The sequence below is a fragment of the Chiroxiphia lanceolata genome, chromosome 3 (genome assembly GCF_009829145.1).
Source record: "Chiroxiphia lanceolata isolate bChiLan1 chromosome 3, bChiLan1.pri, whole genome shotgun sequence".
Taxonomy (NCBI): domain Eukaryota; kingdom Metazoa; phylum Chordata; class Aves; order Passeriformes; family Pipridae; genus Chiroxiphia; species Chiroxiphia lanceolata.
Genome location: NC_045639.1, coordinates 37529044 through 37548756, shown reverse-complemented (window position 1 = coordinate 37548756; position 19713 = coordinate 37529044). Strand labels below are relative to the sequence as shown.

The following is a 19713-nucleotide window of genomic DNA, read 5'->3' as shown; positions in this document are numbered from 1 at the left end:
GGATTTCTCACATCTCCATTCTGGGGCATGTAAAGTTATCATTCCATTCATAATTTCTTCAAAATTTGATGCAGCCAACATGATGCAACCACATAAACACTTCCCTGCTAAAATTTGCCCGTCCAAAATTACTCTGTTATAACTATGTTAGCTTTATTCTTACAGAACCTAAGGGCAGATTTTTAGCATTTCAGGGAAGATAAAGGGAAGTAAGATATGTTATTGATTTTTGTGTTTTCTGACTTTCGCAAGTTAACTCAAACCTTAATGTTATCAATCTCCAGTCCTCTCTCCCAGATCTGCTTAATGGCAAACCGGCTGTTCAGTAACCCAGTGGGAAGTCATATGTGTGTTTTGTTTGTCTGGAACTGAGTAGGTGATTGTATCAATGCCGGTTAGTGTGGACGTTTGTCTAACTTGTTTTGAAAGCACCTGGCATTGTTTTAAGGATATATTTATAGTACAGTCATTTGTCTTCCTGAAAAATGAAAGCAGCTCAGCTGGAAGCACAATGCTTAATTTATGTGAAGCCATTGCTAATCATGGCTGTTACTGGAATGTACTGTATATCAACAATATTAAATTTAATTTAGATAATTTGGAAAAGAGGTATTTGGGAAATCTGTTCCAGTCATTCATCACAAAAATTATGTGGCCACATCTATATAAGGTACATTTTTTGTATACTGCTTTGAAAGCTAAAGTTGCCTTGCTGCTGTGCTTTTATTCTCTTTGGTTTATTTGTTTCTCCCAGATATTAAGAATTTTATTCTCCTCTTATATTGCATAATCCTTCAAGAAAATTTAATATTCTTCAGAATTTTCATGTAACTTACTCATGTAACTTACTTACATGTAACTGTTAATTCCTCTCCCATTTCCCTTAATTCAAGTTGCTTTGGGTAGTCTTTAAAAAAACCCTACATAATTAGCCTATGGAAGTCTCACGGGACATCTCATTAATGTATATAAATATCAGGAGGGAGGGTGTAAAGAAGATAGTACCAGGATCTTTTCAGAGGCTCCCAATAACAGGACCAGAGGCAATGAAAAATGAAACACAAGAGATTCTGTCTGAACATCAGGAAACACTTCTTTTACTGTGAGGGAGACCAAGCACTGGCACAGGTTTCCCAAAGTGGTTGTGGAGTCTCCGTCCTTGGAGATATTTTAAATCCATCTGCACATGGCCCTGCTCTATGTGGCCTCACTTGAACCATTGTTCAAGAGAAATGCTACTAGAGGTCCCTTCCAACCTCAGCTGTTCTGTACTTCAAAAACTATGTCTAGGGTGAAAGAATCATTCTAAGACTGGCTGAAGATTGACAGGAGGAACATGACTGTTTTATAGCTCTTCTGATCCAGGTGTTCATGGGCAGCCACCTCTCTGTCCTACACTTCTTGCTTCCTCTTTCTTACCCCCACACCATCTAAATGTCCACTGAAACTGTTCTACAGAAGTGTTGAGTATTATTTTATCTTTGCATTAATGGTCAGCTGTATCTATTGTCAGCACACCACACACACAGTACAGAGAGAGACATATAGAACCTTTAGACACTCTCAATTGCAGCACCCAGTAAATATCCTTCAGACTCATTATTATGCAATTAGACTTTTGCATATAACAGTTTGATTTCTCTCCAGGATCCATTCATGTTTGGGAAAAGGAAACTACCTTTGTATATTGCCAGGTTAATTATACTGTCTGATGAAGTGATTTGAAATGCTCATAATTTTGAACTTTGCCAAATTACTATCTCTATAAGGCACTAGTTATAGTACCATCTACTGCACCACATTGCATTAATGTGCTTACAGCTAAATCCTCTTTGCCTGAACCTCACAAATAATCCCATTGACATTAATTTGTTCCTGAGTCTTCTTACTATTACAGGGAGTTGTAGCACTTTGCAGGATCACCTTCAGGGATCACAAGACACACATCGGCACTCTCTGCAGATAACTTAGTCTATTAAATAACTCGCAAGCAGAACTGCATTTTGACATTCATGCCTGGTGATTTTTGTCTTTAAGGGTTCAGGTGTTCTGTATGAATTTGTAAATTTTTTCGCTTAGACCATGGAGCCTTCAATGATCCCCTCAAACAGTTGAACAATATAGTAAATAGGGGCAGATAAACTAAACACTTAACAGAAAATCAGCTTTAATTATTGCTTGCTCTTCCTGTCAATGCCTACAGTGAATGCTCTGGCTAATGCAACTTCTTTCTGCCGCAAGAGTGTTTGGATTTTGGATTTTCCTGCATAAGTGTTTTTTTTCATAAGTTCTTTTAAAAACTTGCAGCATCACCATTCGGTGATTGAGGAAAGCTGACTTTTTCAAAAAACAAATATTCCTTAACTTACAAAAAGTATCAGCATGATGTGAGAGTTTGGAAGCACTAAAAATGCGTTACTGTTTTCTCTAGAGAGTTGTTGAGATATTTTATGCAGAAGAGTGTTTTAAATTCACTTTCTTATTCTTAACTCTCAGTAATTTGAAGGGATTATGTTTTGACAGGGGAAGAGGGAGAAGCAAAACCTGAACTTCTTTAATCCTTCACTCTATCTCAGTTAATTACAGATAGAAAGGAGAACAAGAGGATTTTCTTTTTCCAGAATCAAAGTGTATTTCCACAGTGGCATCCTCATAACAACCCAGCAGGAGATGTGTTCCCGAGCCTAAATTTTATTGTACTAAGACTATATAAAAGATTTATTTACCAATTTTTTTTTTCTGGGCCTATTTGCCATCTTTTTTTCCGTTTCCCTCTGCTCTTCATGTTTTAGTTGTTAAGATGAATCTTTTGCTCTCCGTCTACCTCTGTGAGTGGATTAAGAAAATTAGAAGAGAGGTGTGTTGCTGGTTTTACATGCTCATAAAAGATAGGCTTTAAAGCTGATGGAAAAATATTTCAGGCTTCTTTTCTATGTTATGAGTTTTAGGGCTTAAAGGAAGGTGGTGCTCAAAAGTGTTAATGAATGCAAATATACACATTTAAATTTTTTAAGGAATCTCAGAAGGCTTTGGCAAGAACCCCCACTGAATTCTGGAGGGATTTGGTTCCCAATTTCTATTAGTGTCTGTGGAAATTCCATCTGTAACTATGTGGTTTTGCCATTGGGTTCAAAAATGAACGACACAAGAAGAACATCCCAGAACAGAGGGAACTGATCCAGACTGCAGTCCTGGAGAGGGTGACAGCATAGTTTGCTGAGGCTGTTGCAGCAGAGATAGGAAGGAGATGCCACGTGCATCCACTGAGTGCCAGTGCATCCGCTGACTGTGGGAGGAAGGCTGTCCACAGTGTGGGAACACAGGCAAGAATCCCTGCTCTGCTAACTCTTAAAAGGTCTATCTGTGGGTCAAGGCCAATTCTGCTAACAACTAAACCAAACCAAGTTTTGCATTAATGTAATCCACTGTTGTAGATATAATGTTGCTGGAAGTACAGCTCAAATTTTCCTGTAAGGTGGAAACAGTGGGTTGTTTCCAAAAGCACTTGAAGCTCTTTCTTTCCACACTCCTTCTCCTCCCTAATATGTTTTGTTTGCTTGTATATAGTCTATTTTTTTATTTCAGAAGACACAGTATTGAAGCATTTTGCCATAAAGAATATGTTTTCAGAGGTCTTCAGGAATTCCTGGTATTTCTCAGGCTGCTGTGGGAAGTTCTTCATTAAATAAGTAGGACAGTAAAGTTACTGTCAGTGAAATGCTCCTCAGGCAACTCCCCCCAGTCACCTCCTAATTTCTAAATAAGCATGCCTTTTGTTGCCTCCCTTCATGCATGAATTCCTGCACAGTCGTGTGGGCTGATGCAGATGAACAGCAGTGACATTGTATCTCAGGGCCACGCTGGTGACTCCTTGTGTGGGAGTTACTCATGTGGAACACTGGTTTATGTAATCTCCCCATCCCTGCCCATGGGCTGGGAAAAGGAGACAGCCATAAGGAAGGGAAGAGATTTATGAATGCTGTGATGTGTCTAGGTTTTTGCTGTCACTCTAAATAACTGCATTTTCTTAATGTGGTACTGGCATTAACAGCTGAACAAGCAGCAATAAATAGTGCAAGAGACTCTTACTTATATTCATTTGTGCTGTAAAAACACCTTCTCTTCTTATTGCTTTGATAAAACATCAAATCCATATTTACTTGCTGACCAATTTAACTCTAGTAGTCCATGAGACTGTTAGAATTGTCTTAACTCTTGTTTCGTGTAACTTCACTAGCTCTGTAGCAGATCTGGGAGATGTTTATGGAAAGGTTATTATATCTCTGTTCAGTGATTTATGATTTTCACCTGACTGTAATATCTCCATAGATACCTACTTCTGATTAATCTTCAGCTCTTACACCTGTTTTTACATGCTCTAATTGTGAGTGTACCAGAATTGAGCTTGGTGATCCACCTGCAATATTGCCCTAACTTTCTCAACTTTCATCACCAATTCATTTTCTGTTTTTTGCTGTTCTACTGTCAGCTGGATGAACAGCTCCGTAATTTTTTTCTGTTCAAATGGATTTCCTTTTTCAAGTCTTGATGCCTGTTTTACTTTTTGTATGCTTTAGAAATTGCATGTCTGAGTGAACTCCTGAAAAGTAATCACAAGTCAATCAGAGGAATGTGATAGACGTGATTCTTTTGACTCAGTACTCTCTCAGAGAAAATTTAATCTCAGTGAGAAGTTATTCAGAGTCCTTTCTTTTTGAGTTTTCCTGAAAACAAACAAAATATTAAGGAGAAATTTTCTTCTGCTTAACATTCTTAAACACTCATGCATGAATTGCCAAAGTTGCTCTGTTTAAGCACTGATTGACGTATCTGTTTCTTCCCTTCCTTTTCTGAATTTTGCTGGATCCACTGTAACATCCTTTAAAATCAGGTTATGACTTTCGTCAATGCCCACAACACTCAGAATATTGATAAAAGCATTGTACCAACATGTGTCTTTGTGTTAAAATCTCAATTAAAAATGCAGCCCCCCCTAAAGTAGCATAATCGAATAAATACAAACAACTTGCACAAATGCCTATATAAAAGTCTCCACAGTTTTAGCAAGTAAATAAGAATTGCAGGCAGATGTGATGACAGAATAACTTCTGAGAGCATAGTAGGGTTATTGTGCAGGGAAATACACCACACTGAAAGCCATGAGGTCTGAGAAATTAAATCATGGATTCTTGCAATATTAAAGAATCACAGAATCGCAGAATATGCAGAGTTGGAAGGGACCCACAAGGACCATCAAGTCCAACCCTTAACCCTGCACAGGACCATCCCTCAGAGTCAAACCATGTGTTTCAGAGTATCATCCAAACACTTCTTGAACTCTGGCAGGCTTGGTGCTGTGACCACTTCCCTGGAGAGCCTGTTCCAGTGCCTAGCCACCCTCTGGGTGAAGAACCTTTTTCTAATATCCAACCTAAACCTGCCCTGACACAACTTCAGGCCATTCCCTGGGGTCCTGTCACTGGTCACCACAGTGAAGAGCTCAGTGTCTGCTCCTCCTCTTCCCCTCATCAGAGAGTTTGCATGGGATAGCAGTAAGTTCAACACAGCTTTTGAACGGGAAGGATGAATAAGTGCTGCTAACATACGATTATTGATGAGCAATTCAAGAGTTTAAAGCAGGTGCTCTGTTTTCTGTTGAAACTAAAAGTGAGAACCAATACATCTAATCCCTCTAGTGCTTCTCAGAGGATGGTACCCTGACTGTGATTGGTAGCATTTTCCTATGGAGAACACAAGAATTTTAGATGCATAAAAATGATACTTCTGCAATGTGTCCTGATCCTGATTTTCTTCAACATCTGCTGTCAGTTAAAAGTTTCAGGAATTTCTTTATCCAGAACCCTCTGAAATTTATCTGTGTACTGTTGCACACCATTTCATAGTTCAGTTCAAATATAAGTTTTTAAACAACTGGCATTTACCTGTATGTGACTGAAAATTATGACACAATGGAGACATCTTGTCATCAAGGAGTAGAACCAATTCTCATGAGATCTGGTTCTCCTGTGTACTTATCAGGCCAAGATTACAAAATTCAGACTTTCTGTACCTTTTATGCTTAGTAGAATGGGTAAAGAGATACCTCTTATATTTGTATTGCTTATTTTGGGATGTACTATGCTTAACAATGTGATTTATATTGGAAGCTATAATATTACTGTCATAGAAACAAAATGTAGTTGACAATCCAATCAGGATACAGTACTAGCTTTTCTCTTCTCTCTCTTCCTCTAGGTTTTTAGAGTGTGGGATATACAAACCCTTGCACCGCTGCAGGTCTTCCATGATAATCAAGGGAGTCCTGAAGAGCTGGATACCTTTCCCATGGTATTTGACAATGATCATGGCATACTTATCACTGGTATGTTATTGCAGTTGATGTATGAGAGCATGACCCTTCTCCTAGAATGCAATCTCTTTTATGGTGATTTCCTTTATGATTGCATACAACTGAAGTTGAGTTCAGGAATAGAGTATATGAGAATATACAGAATACTGAGAGGCAAGGATATTTGCACAATAAGATCATTTTAAAGTGGGTTATATCTGGTGTTAATTTCAATATCAAAGTATGCATGAAAATATGCAGCATAGGAATTAAATTCAAGAACCAAAGGAAACGAGAAAGGCTTCTCTGAAGGCGAGGTGAGCATCCCATAGCAAAATTAAACTACAGATATTGTTCTATAGACTTGTCATTTCTTGAAAGCTACTAAGCTGCTGATCTTCCCCTAACAATTCCTCTAGCACCCTCCTCCTCCCATTTGGAGGTCAAAACAGCAACATAAAGTCTCTGTGGAGCCCTCACAAGTATATTCAAACTCCTTACTTAACTCAGTAGCTACAGACAGCCTCACAATCTGCAGTGTCAATAGACATACTGCTCGACTGATGAGGAATAAAATATTGTGGGAACTCAATCTGAGTTCTGTGGGACTCAGATAAAATATTATGGGAACTCAATTCTGGGCTCTGTTTGCTGACTCTGTAGCAGGGAGCCTGGAATCTCTGAGGGACCAGACCTTTGCAGTTGTCACTAAGGATGTTAGTCTTCTGTATCTAAGACAGAGACTCTTGAAACCAGAAGGGTTTATCTGCCCCAGAGATGTAGTCACTGAAAAAAACAGCTTTGAACTTCTTCTGGAGCTATAAAGGCCTAAGTCATACCAGGAAAATAAGGTAGTTGTCTTTGGAGACAGATTTTTCTGTGCTTGGATTAGAAACAAGGCACAAAGCTTGCAAAGTTTGTCAAATCTCAGATGAATGTGAAACATTTTGTTTTCGGTGAACTGGTAGTTTCTGCTGAATCTTTTGATTACTAAAGGATACAAATACTATCTTTAGTTCAAATTCAAGTTAGTGAGATTTTCAAGGCTTAGTAATGTAGGGAATATAAACAGATCAATCCTTGACAAAATGAGGTAACTTTGCCCTTGTAAATAATAATTCTATAAGTGCCTAAATATTTGTGAAAATCTGGTCCTGGACTCTGTTAATGGTTCTATTAAAAGCGTAAGGGAATGTCTCCTTGCCCCTGAAGAGGACAAGGGTCTGAGCCTATATGTGAGCAAATTAATTATCACTGATATGTACCTGGCTCTACAGAGGAGATTTTCACTTAGTAGTTCAATAACATCACAGCTCACCTTCATGCTTCATTTGAATTTTGCCATAGCCTTCCTTCTGTGCCTTTTTCCAAGCTGCTGGCCTCCTTTGCTGTGTACTCACTGCTACTCCTGTGCTGGTAGATCGGCAGTGATACTGCATGTGCATTCTGGCTTAAGCGTATTGTACAGACCTTGTCCTTTCTTTTGTCTTGTTGTTCCCATCTGCTTCTGTCTTTGCAATTCTTCTAATCCAAGAACACTGGAAGGTGTCTGGAAAACACCATTCAGACTTGCAGTGCTGTATAAAGGAAGGTACGGGAAAGACGTCATCATTCCCTGCAGATAGAATTGCTTTGTCTGTAAGAACAAAGCAGGTACCAGAATTTATTTTAGTGATAAATCTCACAGTTAGACTCTGGGACTAGGGGATTTATGAGTCCTAGTAATTTGTGGGGGAATCAATCCTATCAAAGGTGGGCAGATGGTTAAGGTAGGTAAATAGTTAGCCATTGTTTAACTGGTGCTTTGTGGGGAGCATGCGTGAATGTTTTCTGCTTCAGAGAACAGGTGTTCTCAAGAAACAGAAAATATTCCTTATCCTCTTCAGAAGAACGCAAACGAACCCTATGGTTTACATAAAATCCTTTTGTGTCCAGGGAAAGTAACTGATACAATGGACAAAATATATATATTCTCACTTTTCTCACCCTGTGCAGGTTCAGATGTCATTGATATTTATCCCCTAGCTAACGTGGTAGAAGATACAAGACAGCTGCCACAAACACATGAGAAAAGCATCAATGCTCTGATTTACAACAGGACTCTTCACCAGCTTCTCACCATTTGCACTGAGTCAATACTGAAGGTGAGTGTAAGTTGTCACCATTTATAGTGAAAAATAAAAGTCTCAGCTTTTTTGTTTCGAATAATTTATTGGGCAATCTGATAAGTTATTAGTGTTTATTATTCTAAGTGTTGGTTTTGTGGCTATTTTTGACTTCCAGGGAAGTGGTAGCCATGATGAACCCTATTTGGGTTCAGAAGATCCAACTTTTCTTTTTAACAGTGTGACAGTGATCATCAGAGGTATCAAGAACCTGTAGTTTTCATCAGCTGTTGGTAGGTTAGATGGCAAGATTTGTAGAGAGAGGTAGCATCTTTTATTGGGCCAGCTGGTGATGTGTGCCATTCCTGCAGAAAAAAGCCGGTTTGTGTATAGGCTTGTTCAGTTTATACACTCAGTAAAGATGTTATTTCTCACTGTAAACCCTGCCTTCCCTAGACCACAATGGCTACACCATTACAATTACAAGATAGTTTGGGGCATTTGGTGCTGCAGAAAATCAGATCCAGATACTGCATATGAAATCAGTGGCTACTTCATAAATCCAGTTGAATCTGAGCTATCCCACTACAGCAACCAACTTTTTAATGCATTGCTTACATTTCTAAAAGAATTAGATAATGACCAGAGATAGTTCCTACATTTTTGGAACAAATGTTTATGTAAAGCCTGATTTTTATATTCTGCACCGAAATTCGAACTGAAACCATCCTTTCTAGTTAGATTTATTTGCTTTTGCACTGTAAATACTCATTTGATTTAACATCAATCTCTATGAATTACATGGGGTCTTTCTCACAGCATACATACTACATAGAGGCTCCCCTTGCCAGAATAGCTTCTCTGGGGACAGGGACATTTTCAGGGAAAATACACTAGTATTTCAGTAAAAGAACTTGGTAGTGTGCTGTTGTAACAGAGATGTTACAGAGATGTGAAACAGAGACAACAGGAAGTGAAAATTTGCTATTGACAGTCATTTCTCCAATTACATTAGAACACATTGTGTGACAAGTTTTAGAGGATGTATTACAAATAATTATCATATTATTTTTTCAGGTCTGGGACCTAGAAACAGGATATCAGATATATCAAATCGAAGATGCACATGGGGTGAATACTGAAGTGACCTGTGCAGCCATTGAAATAAATGGTTTTTATGTTGCTACTGGGGCATGTGATGGTAAAGCAATTAAATAACTACTACATTTTTATTACATTTTTTTTTAATGACATATTACGTGAGCAGACAGAACTCTTTGTCTTGACTGTCTCAGTGACAGCAGAATTAATTTTGAATGCACAGCTGCCAGTCTGTGGAAAGAGTGCGTGTAGGGTGTCTTGGTTGGGTTTTATTTGATAGGTGCTTCACAGAAAGGTGATTTTTGGCTGCTTGGGCTCTGGTACTTTGATAGTCTGTTACTTTCTGGAAGACTGTCTCCAAAGCTCTTGGTCTGAAAAGTTGTTTCCTCATAAGACTTAGTATCTAGATCTATAATTAAACAGCTGCAGATAAAGAATGGGAGGTTTTAAATTTTCTAGTATCTAAGCTCAATTTTATAGTGTCTGCAGTCACTGAACACTAATAGATACAGATAGATGTATATATATTTTTCCTTAATTTTTCACATCTGTTGTTTAGGGTGCATGAGTTTTAGGTAACGTGACAAGACCTCACCAATACACAAATGCACACTGAATTCTTCAGGAAACTTTAATAATTTTATGATTTGTTAACATGACTGAATAATTCTCACATTCAAATGTTCAAGACTACACACCTGAATTATTAAAATATATAAAATATATGAAATCTGCCTCACATGAAGAGGAGATGATGGCCTTTTCCACACAGCATACTGGCTAATATTTCTTGTTTCTGCTTGGGAGCAGAGACTGCATGCATTATGGATCTTAAGAGCACAACAGAAGGTGAATGCTGTCAAGTCTTACAAAAGGGAAGTTATATATAATAATTTCATCACTTAAGAAAATTCTATAGCTCCTTCTCCCCAGTAGCTCTGTGGGATAAGTCCAGCAATCAGGTCCCTCTGCTCATTGATGTAGCTCAGAACTTGAAGTCTTCTCACACTTTGCTCCCTGATAATGCTATCCAGAAACAGAAGTAAAGTAAGAAGTCGTCTTTTATCCTGGGCTGCAGAACAAAATAGACATGGGAAAAAAGATGGAAGAATGGAGGGCATAGTGGTAAAGGTGTTTTCTGGTGTGTTTTTTTTTGTCCCTAATTCTGCTTTGCTAAGAAACACATACACTGTTGAAATTATTGAAAGCCCAGTGACCTAGCTCTCAACCTTAAGTTGGATTTTCATTTTTCTTGTTTTTAACCTGTTTGATCCTATTCAAGCTTCTGACTTTGAAGCACAGGGTATGGATGGAAGTTCATTCTCTATTCTATATTTTGTCATCCCTGTGTAGGAACAGTGAAAATTTGGGAGTTTGAAAGCGGGCAAGAATTTAAAGCCTTGCCTTTGGCCCAGCACAGCGAAGATGAGCATCGCGTACTGAAGATAGTCTATCTGAAGGCTGAAGAGAGTCAACATGCACTTCTTGTTTTGGAACAGAGAGGGAAGATGAAAATCATTCAGGTTTTTCAAATAGACTTTTTTTTTTTTCCCTAATTTCATTTGGTAGCCCCTAAATTTTGAGATAAAATAGGACTTTTTCATTAATTAGTAGATGAACTTTTAGAAACTGTCAAAGAACAGAACTTTTAGAAACTGTCAAGGAACAATCTAGTTTTTCAATGTCATCAAATTAGCTTTCTGCCTTTCTGTCTAGTGTTGAAATGTTCATTAGTCCATTGCTGGTTTTCAGTATTCTGATCATTTCTTTCCTTGCATTTGCTTTTTCATTTGTGATTAAGGTTTCAGTAGTTAGAGATCCTTTAAGGCCTTAAAATATTGCTGTTGTTACTATAGATGGTTTTTACCTTATTTAAAGTGTTTCTAAAGAGAATATTTTGGTGAAAAGATTGTTTTATTTTATTTTTGTTTAAAATTACTAGGTTAAGACAGTGGCTTCTTAGGAACTGATACAAAGAAACACGAATCAGATTGACTTTTTGGGCTTGATTTTGAGCACCTACTCTGTGTTCCCTTCAGCTAAAACTAACAAGATGCATTTGCAGCTTACTATAATTTCATTTATATAGTTTCATAATAATTATAGTTTCATTTCTCATACAAACCATGTTTCTGTGGAATTTTCTGTCTCAAATTGGAATGTTTTACTTGGGATAAAATTCTTCTGAAACTTTAAATCTACTCTGCACAAGGGAGCAAAGGTTGTTGGGAGAAGCAATAACTTTTAGACAAATGATACATTTGGGGAAAAAACATACAGGCTCTCATCTCAGTAAATAAGTTATCCTTTTGAGCCTCCTGCTAATAAAAAGCTGTTTCATACAGAGTTTGCTTTTGCTATTCAGACTTTTCTGAAATACTCCATCACACCAATTGCTCCCAAGTGTTATTACTGAAATTGTTAAACAGTTCATTTACTGTAAATTATGTAAATGTATCCCTTGACAAACAGGTTGGTGAGGAGTTCAATGTCCTTCAAGTCTCTATGAATCTAAGTACATTAATACTGTTCACATATATGCAGATCTACATTTTCCCACAGATGTTTCTGTGATAATGAGAAATACAGGTTGTTATTAGCCTTTTAAAAGGCTCCAAATATAGTAATTAGCAAGGTAAACTGGAGTAGCAGCCCAAAACATTTCATCCTTTGCAGGAATCTACTATAGATCTCTCAATTTTTAATCCTGCCCCAGAAGTATTTCTTGTTTGATACACTTAGTATTATAAGATTTACTAAAATCTTAATTATTTCTTCATTCTGGAGCTCAAGACATCAATGAAAACAGTAGAAAACCTAAGGAGCTGATTTCAGTAACACTTCTCAAAATGGACAGAAATATCAATGTTAGAGCAGGTACTATTTCTTATAGTCAGAAAAACTCTCAAAGTGACTCCCAATTGCCTCTAGGCACAATGAGGAGAAATCAGTGACTTGGGGCTGTAGCTGAACTGTGGCTTCTTCTCTCACACTTGGAACAACCACCAGTTTTGCTGGATGTTTTGGTAGATGTGAACTGGAGAGTAGTAATGTTAATGAAATAAACAGCTATAAATAAGAGACAGCTTATTTTAAGGAGGTAGTTAAACTGAGTAAGATTAACAGCTCTGAACTCCGCAGCTGCACAGCTTCTAATCTAACAGCAGGTAACTTAAGGTGAGCTGGAATATCTCTGGATGAAACTCCAGTTTGCATTGTAGGCATGTTCTAGTTGATACCTGTAACCGTTTTTGTAATTTGGCACAGAAAACAAGCTTTGGATATACACTTGCTATAATTTTTTTTTATGACTAGAGAAATCCTTTTCTTCCTCTCTCATTAAGTCAGTTATTTTAATAGGGTGACTCAACTCAAACGCATCTACATGTCGCATGGGTGCTTCCTGATGCAGTGTCTTTTCCACGAAGGAATCCAGTTGTATATCTGTTACTGAAGCCTGACACCTCACAAGATTTTTTTCCATCTATTCGGCTGCTGTCTAACATCAGTTCTCTGAGTGATGATACAGAGGTGAGAAACACTTCAAAGTTCCACGTCATTCACAGAAGATTGGAAAGTAAAATGTTTATTGTGCCCCCAAGGATTTAATGTTTTAGCAACAGGTTAAGAACCAAATAAGTATTGCCCATTGCAGTCTCTTCCAACCTTTTTCATTCAATGATTCCGTACTTTTCAGTACATTGAAATAAATACACAAAAGGAGATGTTCTGAACATACACTTCTCATTCCTATAAAATATAGTAAGTTGAGGTTCTCAAATAAACTCTTCTAGAAATGAAATGCCATTTATACTATAGCTAGGCTGACCTTCAGTAATAGTGGCACATAAAGAACAAGTTGAGTATCAAAGTGATTCTATTTTCTCTTCTTATTGTTTTGGTAAAATAAGATATCAAATTTATGTTTCAATGGTTGACCAATTTAACTTGAATAGTCCCCGAGATTTAAGTCCTGTTTTGTAAAATTTCACTAACTCTGTAACAGATTGGATGATGTTTATGGAAAGGTTATTATATCTCTGTTAAGTGACTTATTCCTTTAACTTATCCGTAGATACCTACTTCTGATTTATCTTCAGCTCTTACACTTGTTTTTACATGCTCAAATTGCAACTGTGCTGTAAATAGCAGGTGAGGTTGGAGGCCCTGTTCTCTGCAGCAGGGAGTCTCCCAATATTATCACTCCCTGCTTCCTTCTGGTGCTTCTATGTAGCTCAAATACAGTAGTATTAGAATAGCATCCAAAATGCAGTTGTTGTAGACACTGTCTGTTTAGGCATTTTGTTAGTTTAACAGTTAAAACATTTCACTGCCTAGTGTCCACGTTGCTCCTACTCACACTTTTCTTTTAACTGTCTTTGTAGAATTTTGCACCATCTGTGGAAATTAACTGTTTTGCTGTTTTAAAAGTAGAAGGATGGAGTTTGATAGCTACAGGAAGTGCAAATGGTGAAATAATTTTGTGGGATTTTAGATCTGCCTCTGTGAGATGCCTGTAAGTATTGCTTTCATGGAGGTCGTTTGATCTCCAGTATTTCATACAAACTTTCCAAATGGCATACTGGAAATTCTAAGATGCCCAAATATAAAGGGTGATTGACAAGCAGGAATTAAAGTAGCAATTTATATTGGCCCTCCTGCCTTCCACTTCAAATTACTTTGCTAGCTAGTCCTGACAGTGCAGGTAGGAGATGTGATCAAGAGAGAGAGTCATTTAGGGAAGGGATTATGTAATTAAGAATAGTGTTTAACCTAACTCAGCACTGCCACTGAAGGAAACTCTCACTATGTCAATCACTCTGTCATTGACTGGAGGCTGCTACTGAGCTGTAGAAACATCCTTATTTTGGAAATTTTTGTGTTTGGGAGGACAGCTGGAAATAATGCTACTTCAGATGATAATGCCAGATGTTCTACATTATCAGTATCACTGGACATACCTAGAAGACTAGGAATCACATCCAATGAGGAGAAAACTGATGTGGTTTTGGAGGTTTGAGATTAAAGATCTTTCACAGAAATTGACAAAGAGTACTCACTCTTTGGATGGTTCCATTTACTCTTACTCACATTAAGCTGCTACATCAGTAAGGTGAACAATGGCAGTATTTCTGGCTAGACTCAGTGCTGCAGCATGGAAGTATTCCTGTACTGGTGAAGGAACACATGCCTTTTAAAACCATAAAAAGTCAATACTTAATTATCCTACCCAACAGTTTCACAACGTCCTTAAGGTGTAAAATTGGCATGTTTGTGAGAAAATGAGCTGAGTCTTTCTGTACCATGGGAAATAATCAAAACTTAACTGCAGTTCTGACTCTGGCTCTTACTTTGTATTTGCCTCCCTATATATGAGGCAGGCAATTCATATGGATACATGGAAGACAGGAAAGTCAATGCTTTGTAAGGAGAGTTCAGATGACTTTTTGAATGTTGGGAACAAGATACTATGCTAACATTAACTTAGCTAGTTAACTTCAACATAGCAGACTTTATTTGTCTCTTCAATACTAATTCTCAAGAAAATACTTGGCTGAATGAAATTTTCATCATTCCATCTTCACTGACATTAATCCATCATAACTGATTAACTGATTCTGAAAAACTGTCTAAAACTTAGGTGATATGTATTCTGGGAAATGAAAAGTTTAATTTTTTTAACTACAAATTAAGTTAGAAACATTTTCTGGGAACAATACACAACCTATGTGACATATCCTGTACAAACATCTTTATTTTCAGGCATGAAACTAATGAAGACAGCCAGGATTCAGTTTCTCAAGAATCTGGAATCAATGCCATGTTATTCCTTGTACATGGTGCTTTTACTTCCAGGTAACTCCATGCATTTTATCTTCCTCAAGGACAGGCACAATCACTTGGAATTTTGTTGTAGTAAACAGATGTAGTGTTTGTCTAAGATAGCTGATTTAAACTGAGATTTTATTTGTATTTAATCAATTCAAGTCCAGACAGTTAGTTGGCTTTGCATCCTGAAAACTTTGTAATGTTTAGCAAACCATATTACATGTTCTTTTTTCCATTGAGATATCCTTTTGTCCTCTAAATGACCTCATAAGTCTCAATTCTATTGAAAAATTCAACAGAAGTTAGCTTTTGCCAGGTATCAGTTTTCCTATGTACTGTAGATTCACTTGCTCTTATCTCTGTGAGATAACTGTGTGCCAGCAGGCTTTTTCTTTATAGTATTTTTTCTTTATATGTATATTTTTATATATATTATTATATATATATTTCTCTTTTTTTTTAAGTTTGTAGTGTCAAGTTTCATCTTAAAACAAACTAGAAGCTGTCATAGGCTGGTAGTGTTGGATGAAGAAAAGAATTTTAGACAAATGTCCTCATGTTGAGAGAAAGGCATTGCACCTGTACAACTTCAGAAGTGCTTGCCTTCCAATGGATATGCAAAGGCAATGGCAGCCAAAAGGACTCAGTATGGTTTAAATACTTATGCAGCTTTTATCTTTTAGCAATTAGGCAGCTTTTTTGCTGTCATGAGTTATAAAGTTGGTCTTATCTTGCTTTAAAACCTTCAAGTAGCTTATTGCATTTACTACATGTAATAGCGTGTGCCACTTAATTGAACATGAATTCTCTACAATGACTTTGAATCATATAGGCTTAGGATGTATTGTATTTATTAGGAAGGTATCTGGATGAATTTGATCATACACATACACAAAATGTTCAAGCATGTTAGCAAGTCTGTAAAATTAGACACTTAAAATTGCAAAGTCATGGTCATCTGACCAAATTTAAGTAGACTACCCTATCTGCATACTTTCTAGATGGGTTTTACATTATCTCACTTATTCAAATACTCCTCCCCAAAACAGAGCAGCTGTGACATTATGTGGAAAGAATCACTCAATAGCATAGTCTGAGCTTTTCTTGACTTGGAAACAAAAATGGTAAAGACCACATTCAATTTTTTTTCCTGATTTTCTTCCACAAAATCTTATTTCTGAGAATTTTTGTAACAGATTGAAAATAAGTTTCTATAATTAATTAAAAACTATTTGCAGAGCAAAGCACTGTGTAAAATGAAAGGGAACAAGCCATTGGCATGCAGTGAATTTTTCCCTGTTACTTCTTGAGGACGAGTTCCAGTGTTACTTTTGATGTACTATGGATTTAATTTCCTCAAAACTCCTGACAGGAGAGGTTGGCTGTGTAATATGCAAATATTGCCAAGTTACTTTGATAAATATACAAAACCAACAGCCCTTAGTCATAGAATCATAGAATCAGCTGGGTTGGAAGGGACCTCCGAGATCATCAAGTCCAACCCTTGATCCAACACTGCCTTGGTTACTAGACCATGGCACTAAGTGCCACATCCAGTCTCATCTTAAAAACCTCCAGAGACGGAGAATCCACCACTTCCCTGGGCAGCCCATTCCAATGCCTGATTACCCTCTCTGCAAAGAATTTCTTCCTAATATCTAACCTAAACCTCCCCTGGCACAGCTTAAGACCATGCCCTCTTGTCTTGCTAGTAGTTGCCTGGGAGAAGAGACCAACGCCCACCTGGCTACAACCTCCTGTCAGGTAGCTGTAGAGAGTGATGAGGTCTCCCCTGAGCCTCCTCTTCTCCAGGCTGAACAACCCCAGTTCCCTCAGCCTCTCCTCACAGGACTTGTGCTCGAGTCCCTTCTCCAGCCTTGTTGCTCTTCTCTGAACCTGCTCCAGCACCTCAATATCCTTCCTGAACTGAGGGGCCCAGAACTGGACACAGTACTCAAGGTGTGGCCTCACCAGTGCTGAGTACAGGGGAACAATCACTTCCCTGGACCTGTTGGCCACACTGTTCCTGATCCAGGCCAGGATGCCATTGGCCTTCTTGGCCACCTGGGCACACTGCTGGCTCGTGTTCAGCTTCCTGTCAGTCCAAACTCGCAGGTCCCTTTCTGCCTGGCTGCTCTCCAGCCACTCTGTCCCCAGCCTGTAGCGCTGCAGGGGGTTGTTGTGGCCAAAGTGCAGGACGCGGCACTTGGCCTTGTTGAACCTCATCCCATTGGAATCAGCCCAACTCTCCAGCCTATCCAGGTCCCTCTGCAGAGCCCTCCTGCCTTCCAGCTCATCGACACTCCCCCCCAACTTAGTGTCATCTGTAAATTTGCTGATGGTGGACTCAATCCCCTCATCTAAATCATTAATAAAGATATTAAATAGAACTGGGCCCAACACTGATCCCTGGGGGACACCACTAGTGACCGGCTGCCAACTGGATGCAGCACCGTTCACCAGCACTCTCTGGGCCCGGCCCTCCAGCCAGTTCCTAACCCAGCACAGAGTGCCCCTGTCCAAGCTGTGGGCTGCCAGCTTTTCCAGGAGTATGCTGTGGGAGATGGTGTCAAAGGCTTTGCTGAAGTCCAGATAGACCACATCCACAGCCTTCCCCTCATCCACCAGGTGGGTCACCTGATCATAAAAGGAGATCAGGTTGGTCAGACAGGACCTGCCCCTCCCAAACCCGTGCTGGCTGGGTCTGATCCCTTGTCCATCCTGTAGGTGTTGTGTGATTGCACTGAGGATGATTTGCTCCATAACCTTGCCAGGCACTGAGGTCAGGCTGACGGGCCTGTAGTTTCCCTGGTCCTCCTTTCGGCCCTTTTTGTGGATTGGCGTGATATTCGCCAACTTCCAATCGTCTGGGACCTCCTCAGTGAGCCCAGACTGTTGGTAGATGATGGAGAGCGGCTTGGTGAGCTCTTCTGCCAGCTCCCTCATCACCCTTGGGTGGATCCCATCTGGTCCCATAGACTTGTGGGGATCCAAGTGGCTCAGCAGGTCGCTAACTGTTTCCTCATGGATTACAGGGGAACTATTCAGATTCTTAGCTCTTTCTACAAGCTCCAGAAGCCAGCTGTCCTAAGGACAACCTGTCTTACTGTTGAAAACTGAGGTCAAGAAAGTGTTAAATACCTCAGCCTTTTCCTCATCTTTGATAACTATGTTCCTACCCATGTCAAACAAAGAATGGAGGTTTTCCTTGCCCCTCCTTTTGCTATTGATGTATCTGTAGGACTTTTTGTTATCCTTCACAGAAGTGGCAAGATAAAGTTCAAGTTGTGCCTTCATCTCTCTAATTTTCTTTCTACATGACCTAACTATATTCCTAAACTCTTCCTGAGTAGCCAGCCCTTTTTTCCATAATCGGTAGGCTCTCTTCTTTACCCTAATTTCCTTCAAAATCTCCCTGTTCAGCCAGATCGGTTGTCCTGCCCGCCACTTGCCTTTTGGCACACTGAGACAGTGTCTAATCAGTCTCGTCAATTCAGGCTATATTTTTCTGCTTTATAATGCTGGGTGATGTTGATTTCCAGTTATCAAACAGTGTCTTCAAGAATGTCAGTGATCTTCAATACTTTCTTTCACACAGGAAAAGGAGTTCCCAGCCCTCTACTGCCATGAGGGGTGATGTCAGTGCCATCCCAGAGCATGAGAGCAGTTCTTTGAACCCACATAAGGTAGGTATGATGCCTTCATGGATTTGGTAGCATTCAAAACAAATTTCTGTTGTCATTTCAGCTTTGGTTTTAAAGTCCTGTAGCTTACTAAAATGCCTCTATAACACTGTGCACAAAACAAAATATCAGGAATTACAGAGAAATGAACTTTGTTCACCTAAACTGACTGAGGTGGGCAATTAAGAATACGTTGTCAGTCAGCTCACTCTGTGATACACGGGATAGCTGACTATAAACGTGTTTGTCAGATGCTTATCACTAGCAATTCTGAATTTCAAATGGGGGGTATAGAAAAATGCAACGGAGAAGGTAAAACAGTCAAATCATAAAGTACTGAATAAAAGCAGAACCACATCTACATTGCAGCCACCCCTGCTTGGATGCATTCTTTCAAATGACAGTACCTTTTTTTTTTTGATTTACCATTAATATGCCAGTGTCTCAGTCTGCTGATTGAGACATCTCTCTATTTTTGCTAAGGATAGCATTACGGTTTTTGTGACACTTTTTGCCCTTCTACGCCAGAAGAAGCATTTGCAAAGCAACAAAAGATAAGTAGGCAAAATCCTGCTACATCTCATATTCTTACCAGCATTTTGTTTCAGGGCATGCACTTCAATAGATTCCCAAGTAGACATGGCCT

At 38.8% G+C, this 19713-nt stretch overlaps 1 protein-coding gene across 2 annotated transcripts in view; it reads left to right on the top strand.

Annotated features, from left to right (window-relative positions):
- The window catches only part of WDR64 (WD repeat domain 64), a 76638-nt gene that overhangs the window by 44767 nt on the left and 12158 nt on the right, over nucleotides 1-19713 (top strand). For both annotated transcript variants that reach the window (XR_004356452.1, XM_032684512.1), the window contains exons 13-20: nucleotides 6256-6382; nucleotides 8345-8493; nucleotides 9532-9655; nucleotides 10909-11078; nucleotides 12916-13086; nucleotides 13941-14071; nucleotides 15319-15411; nucleotides 18983-19070. Coding sequence is in view for 1 of the 2 variants with exons in the window: in XM_032684512.1 (XP_032540403.1) it covers nucleotides 6256-6382; nucleotides 8345-8493; nucleotides 9532-9655; nucleotides 10909-11078; nucleotides 12916-13086; nucleotides 13941-14071; nucleotides 15319-15411; nucleotides 18983-19070 (1053 nt within the window). In the remaining variant the exon portion in view is untranslated. The remainder of the gene's footprint in view (nucleotides 1-6255; nucleotides 6383-8344; nucleotides 8494-9531; nucleotides 9656-10908; nucleotides 11079-12915; nucleotides 13087-13940; nucleotides 14072-15318; nucleotides 15412-18982; nucleotides 19071-19713) is intronic.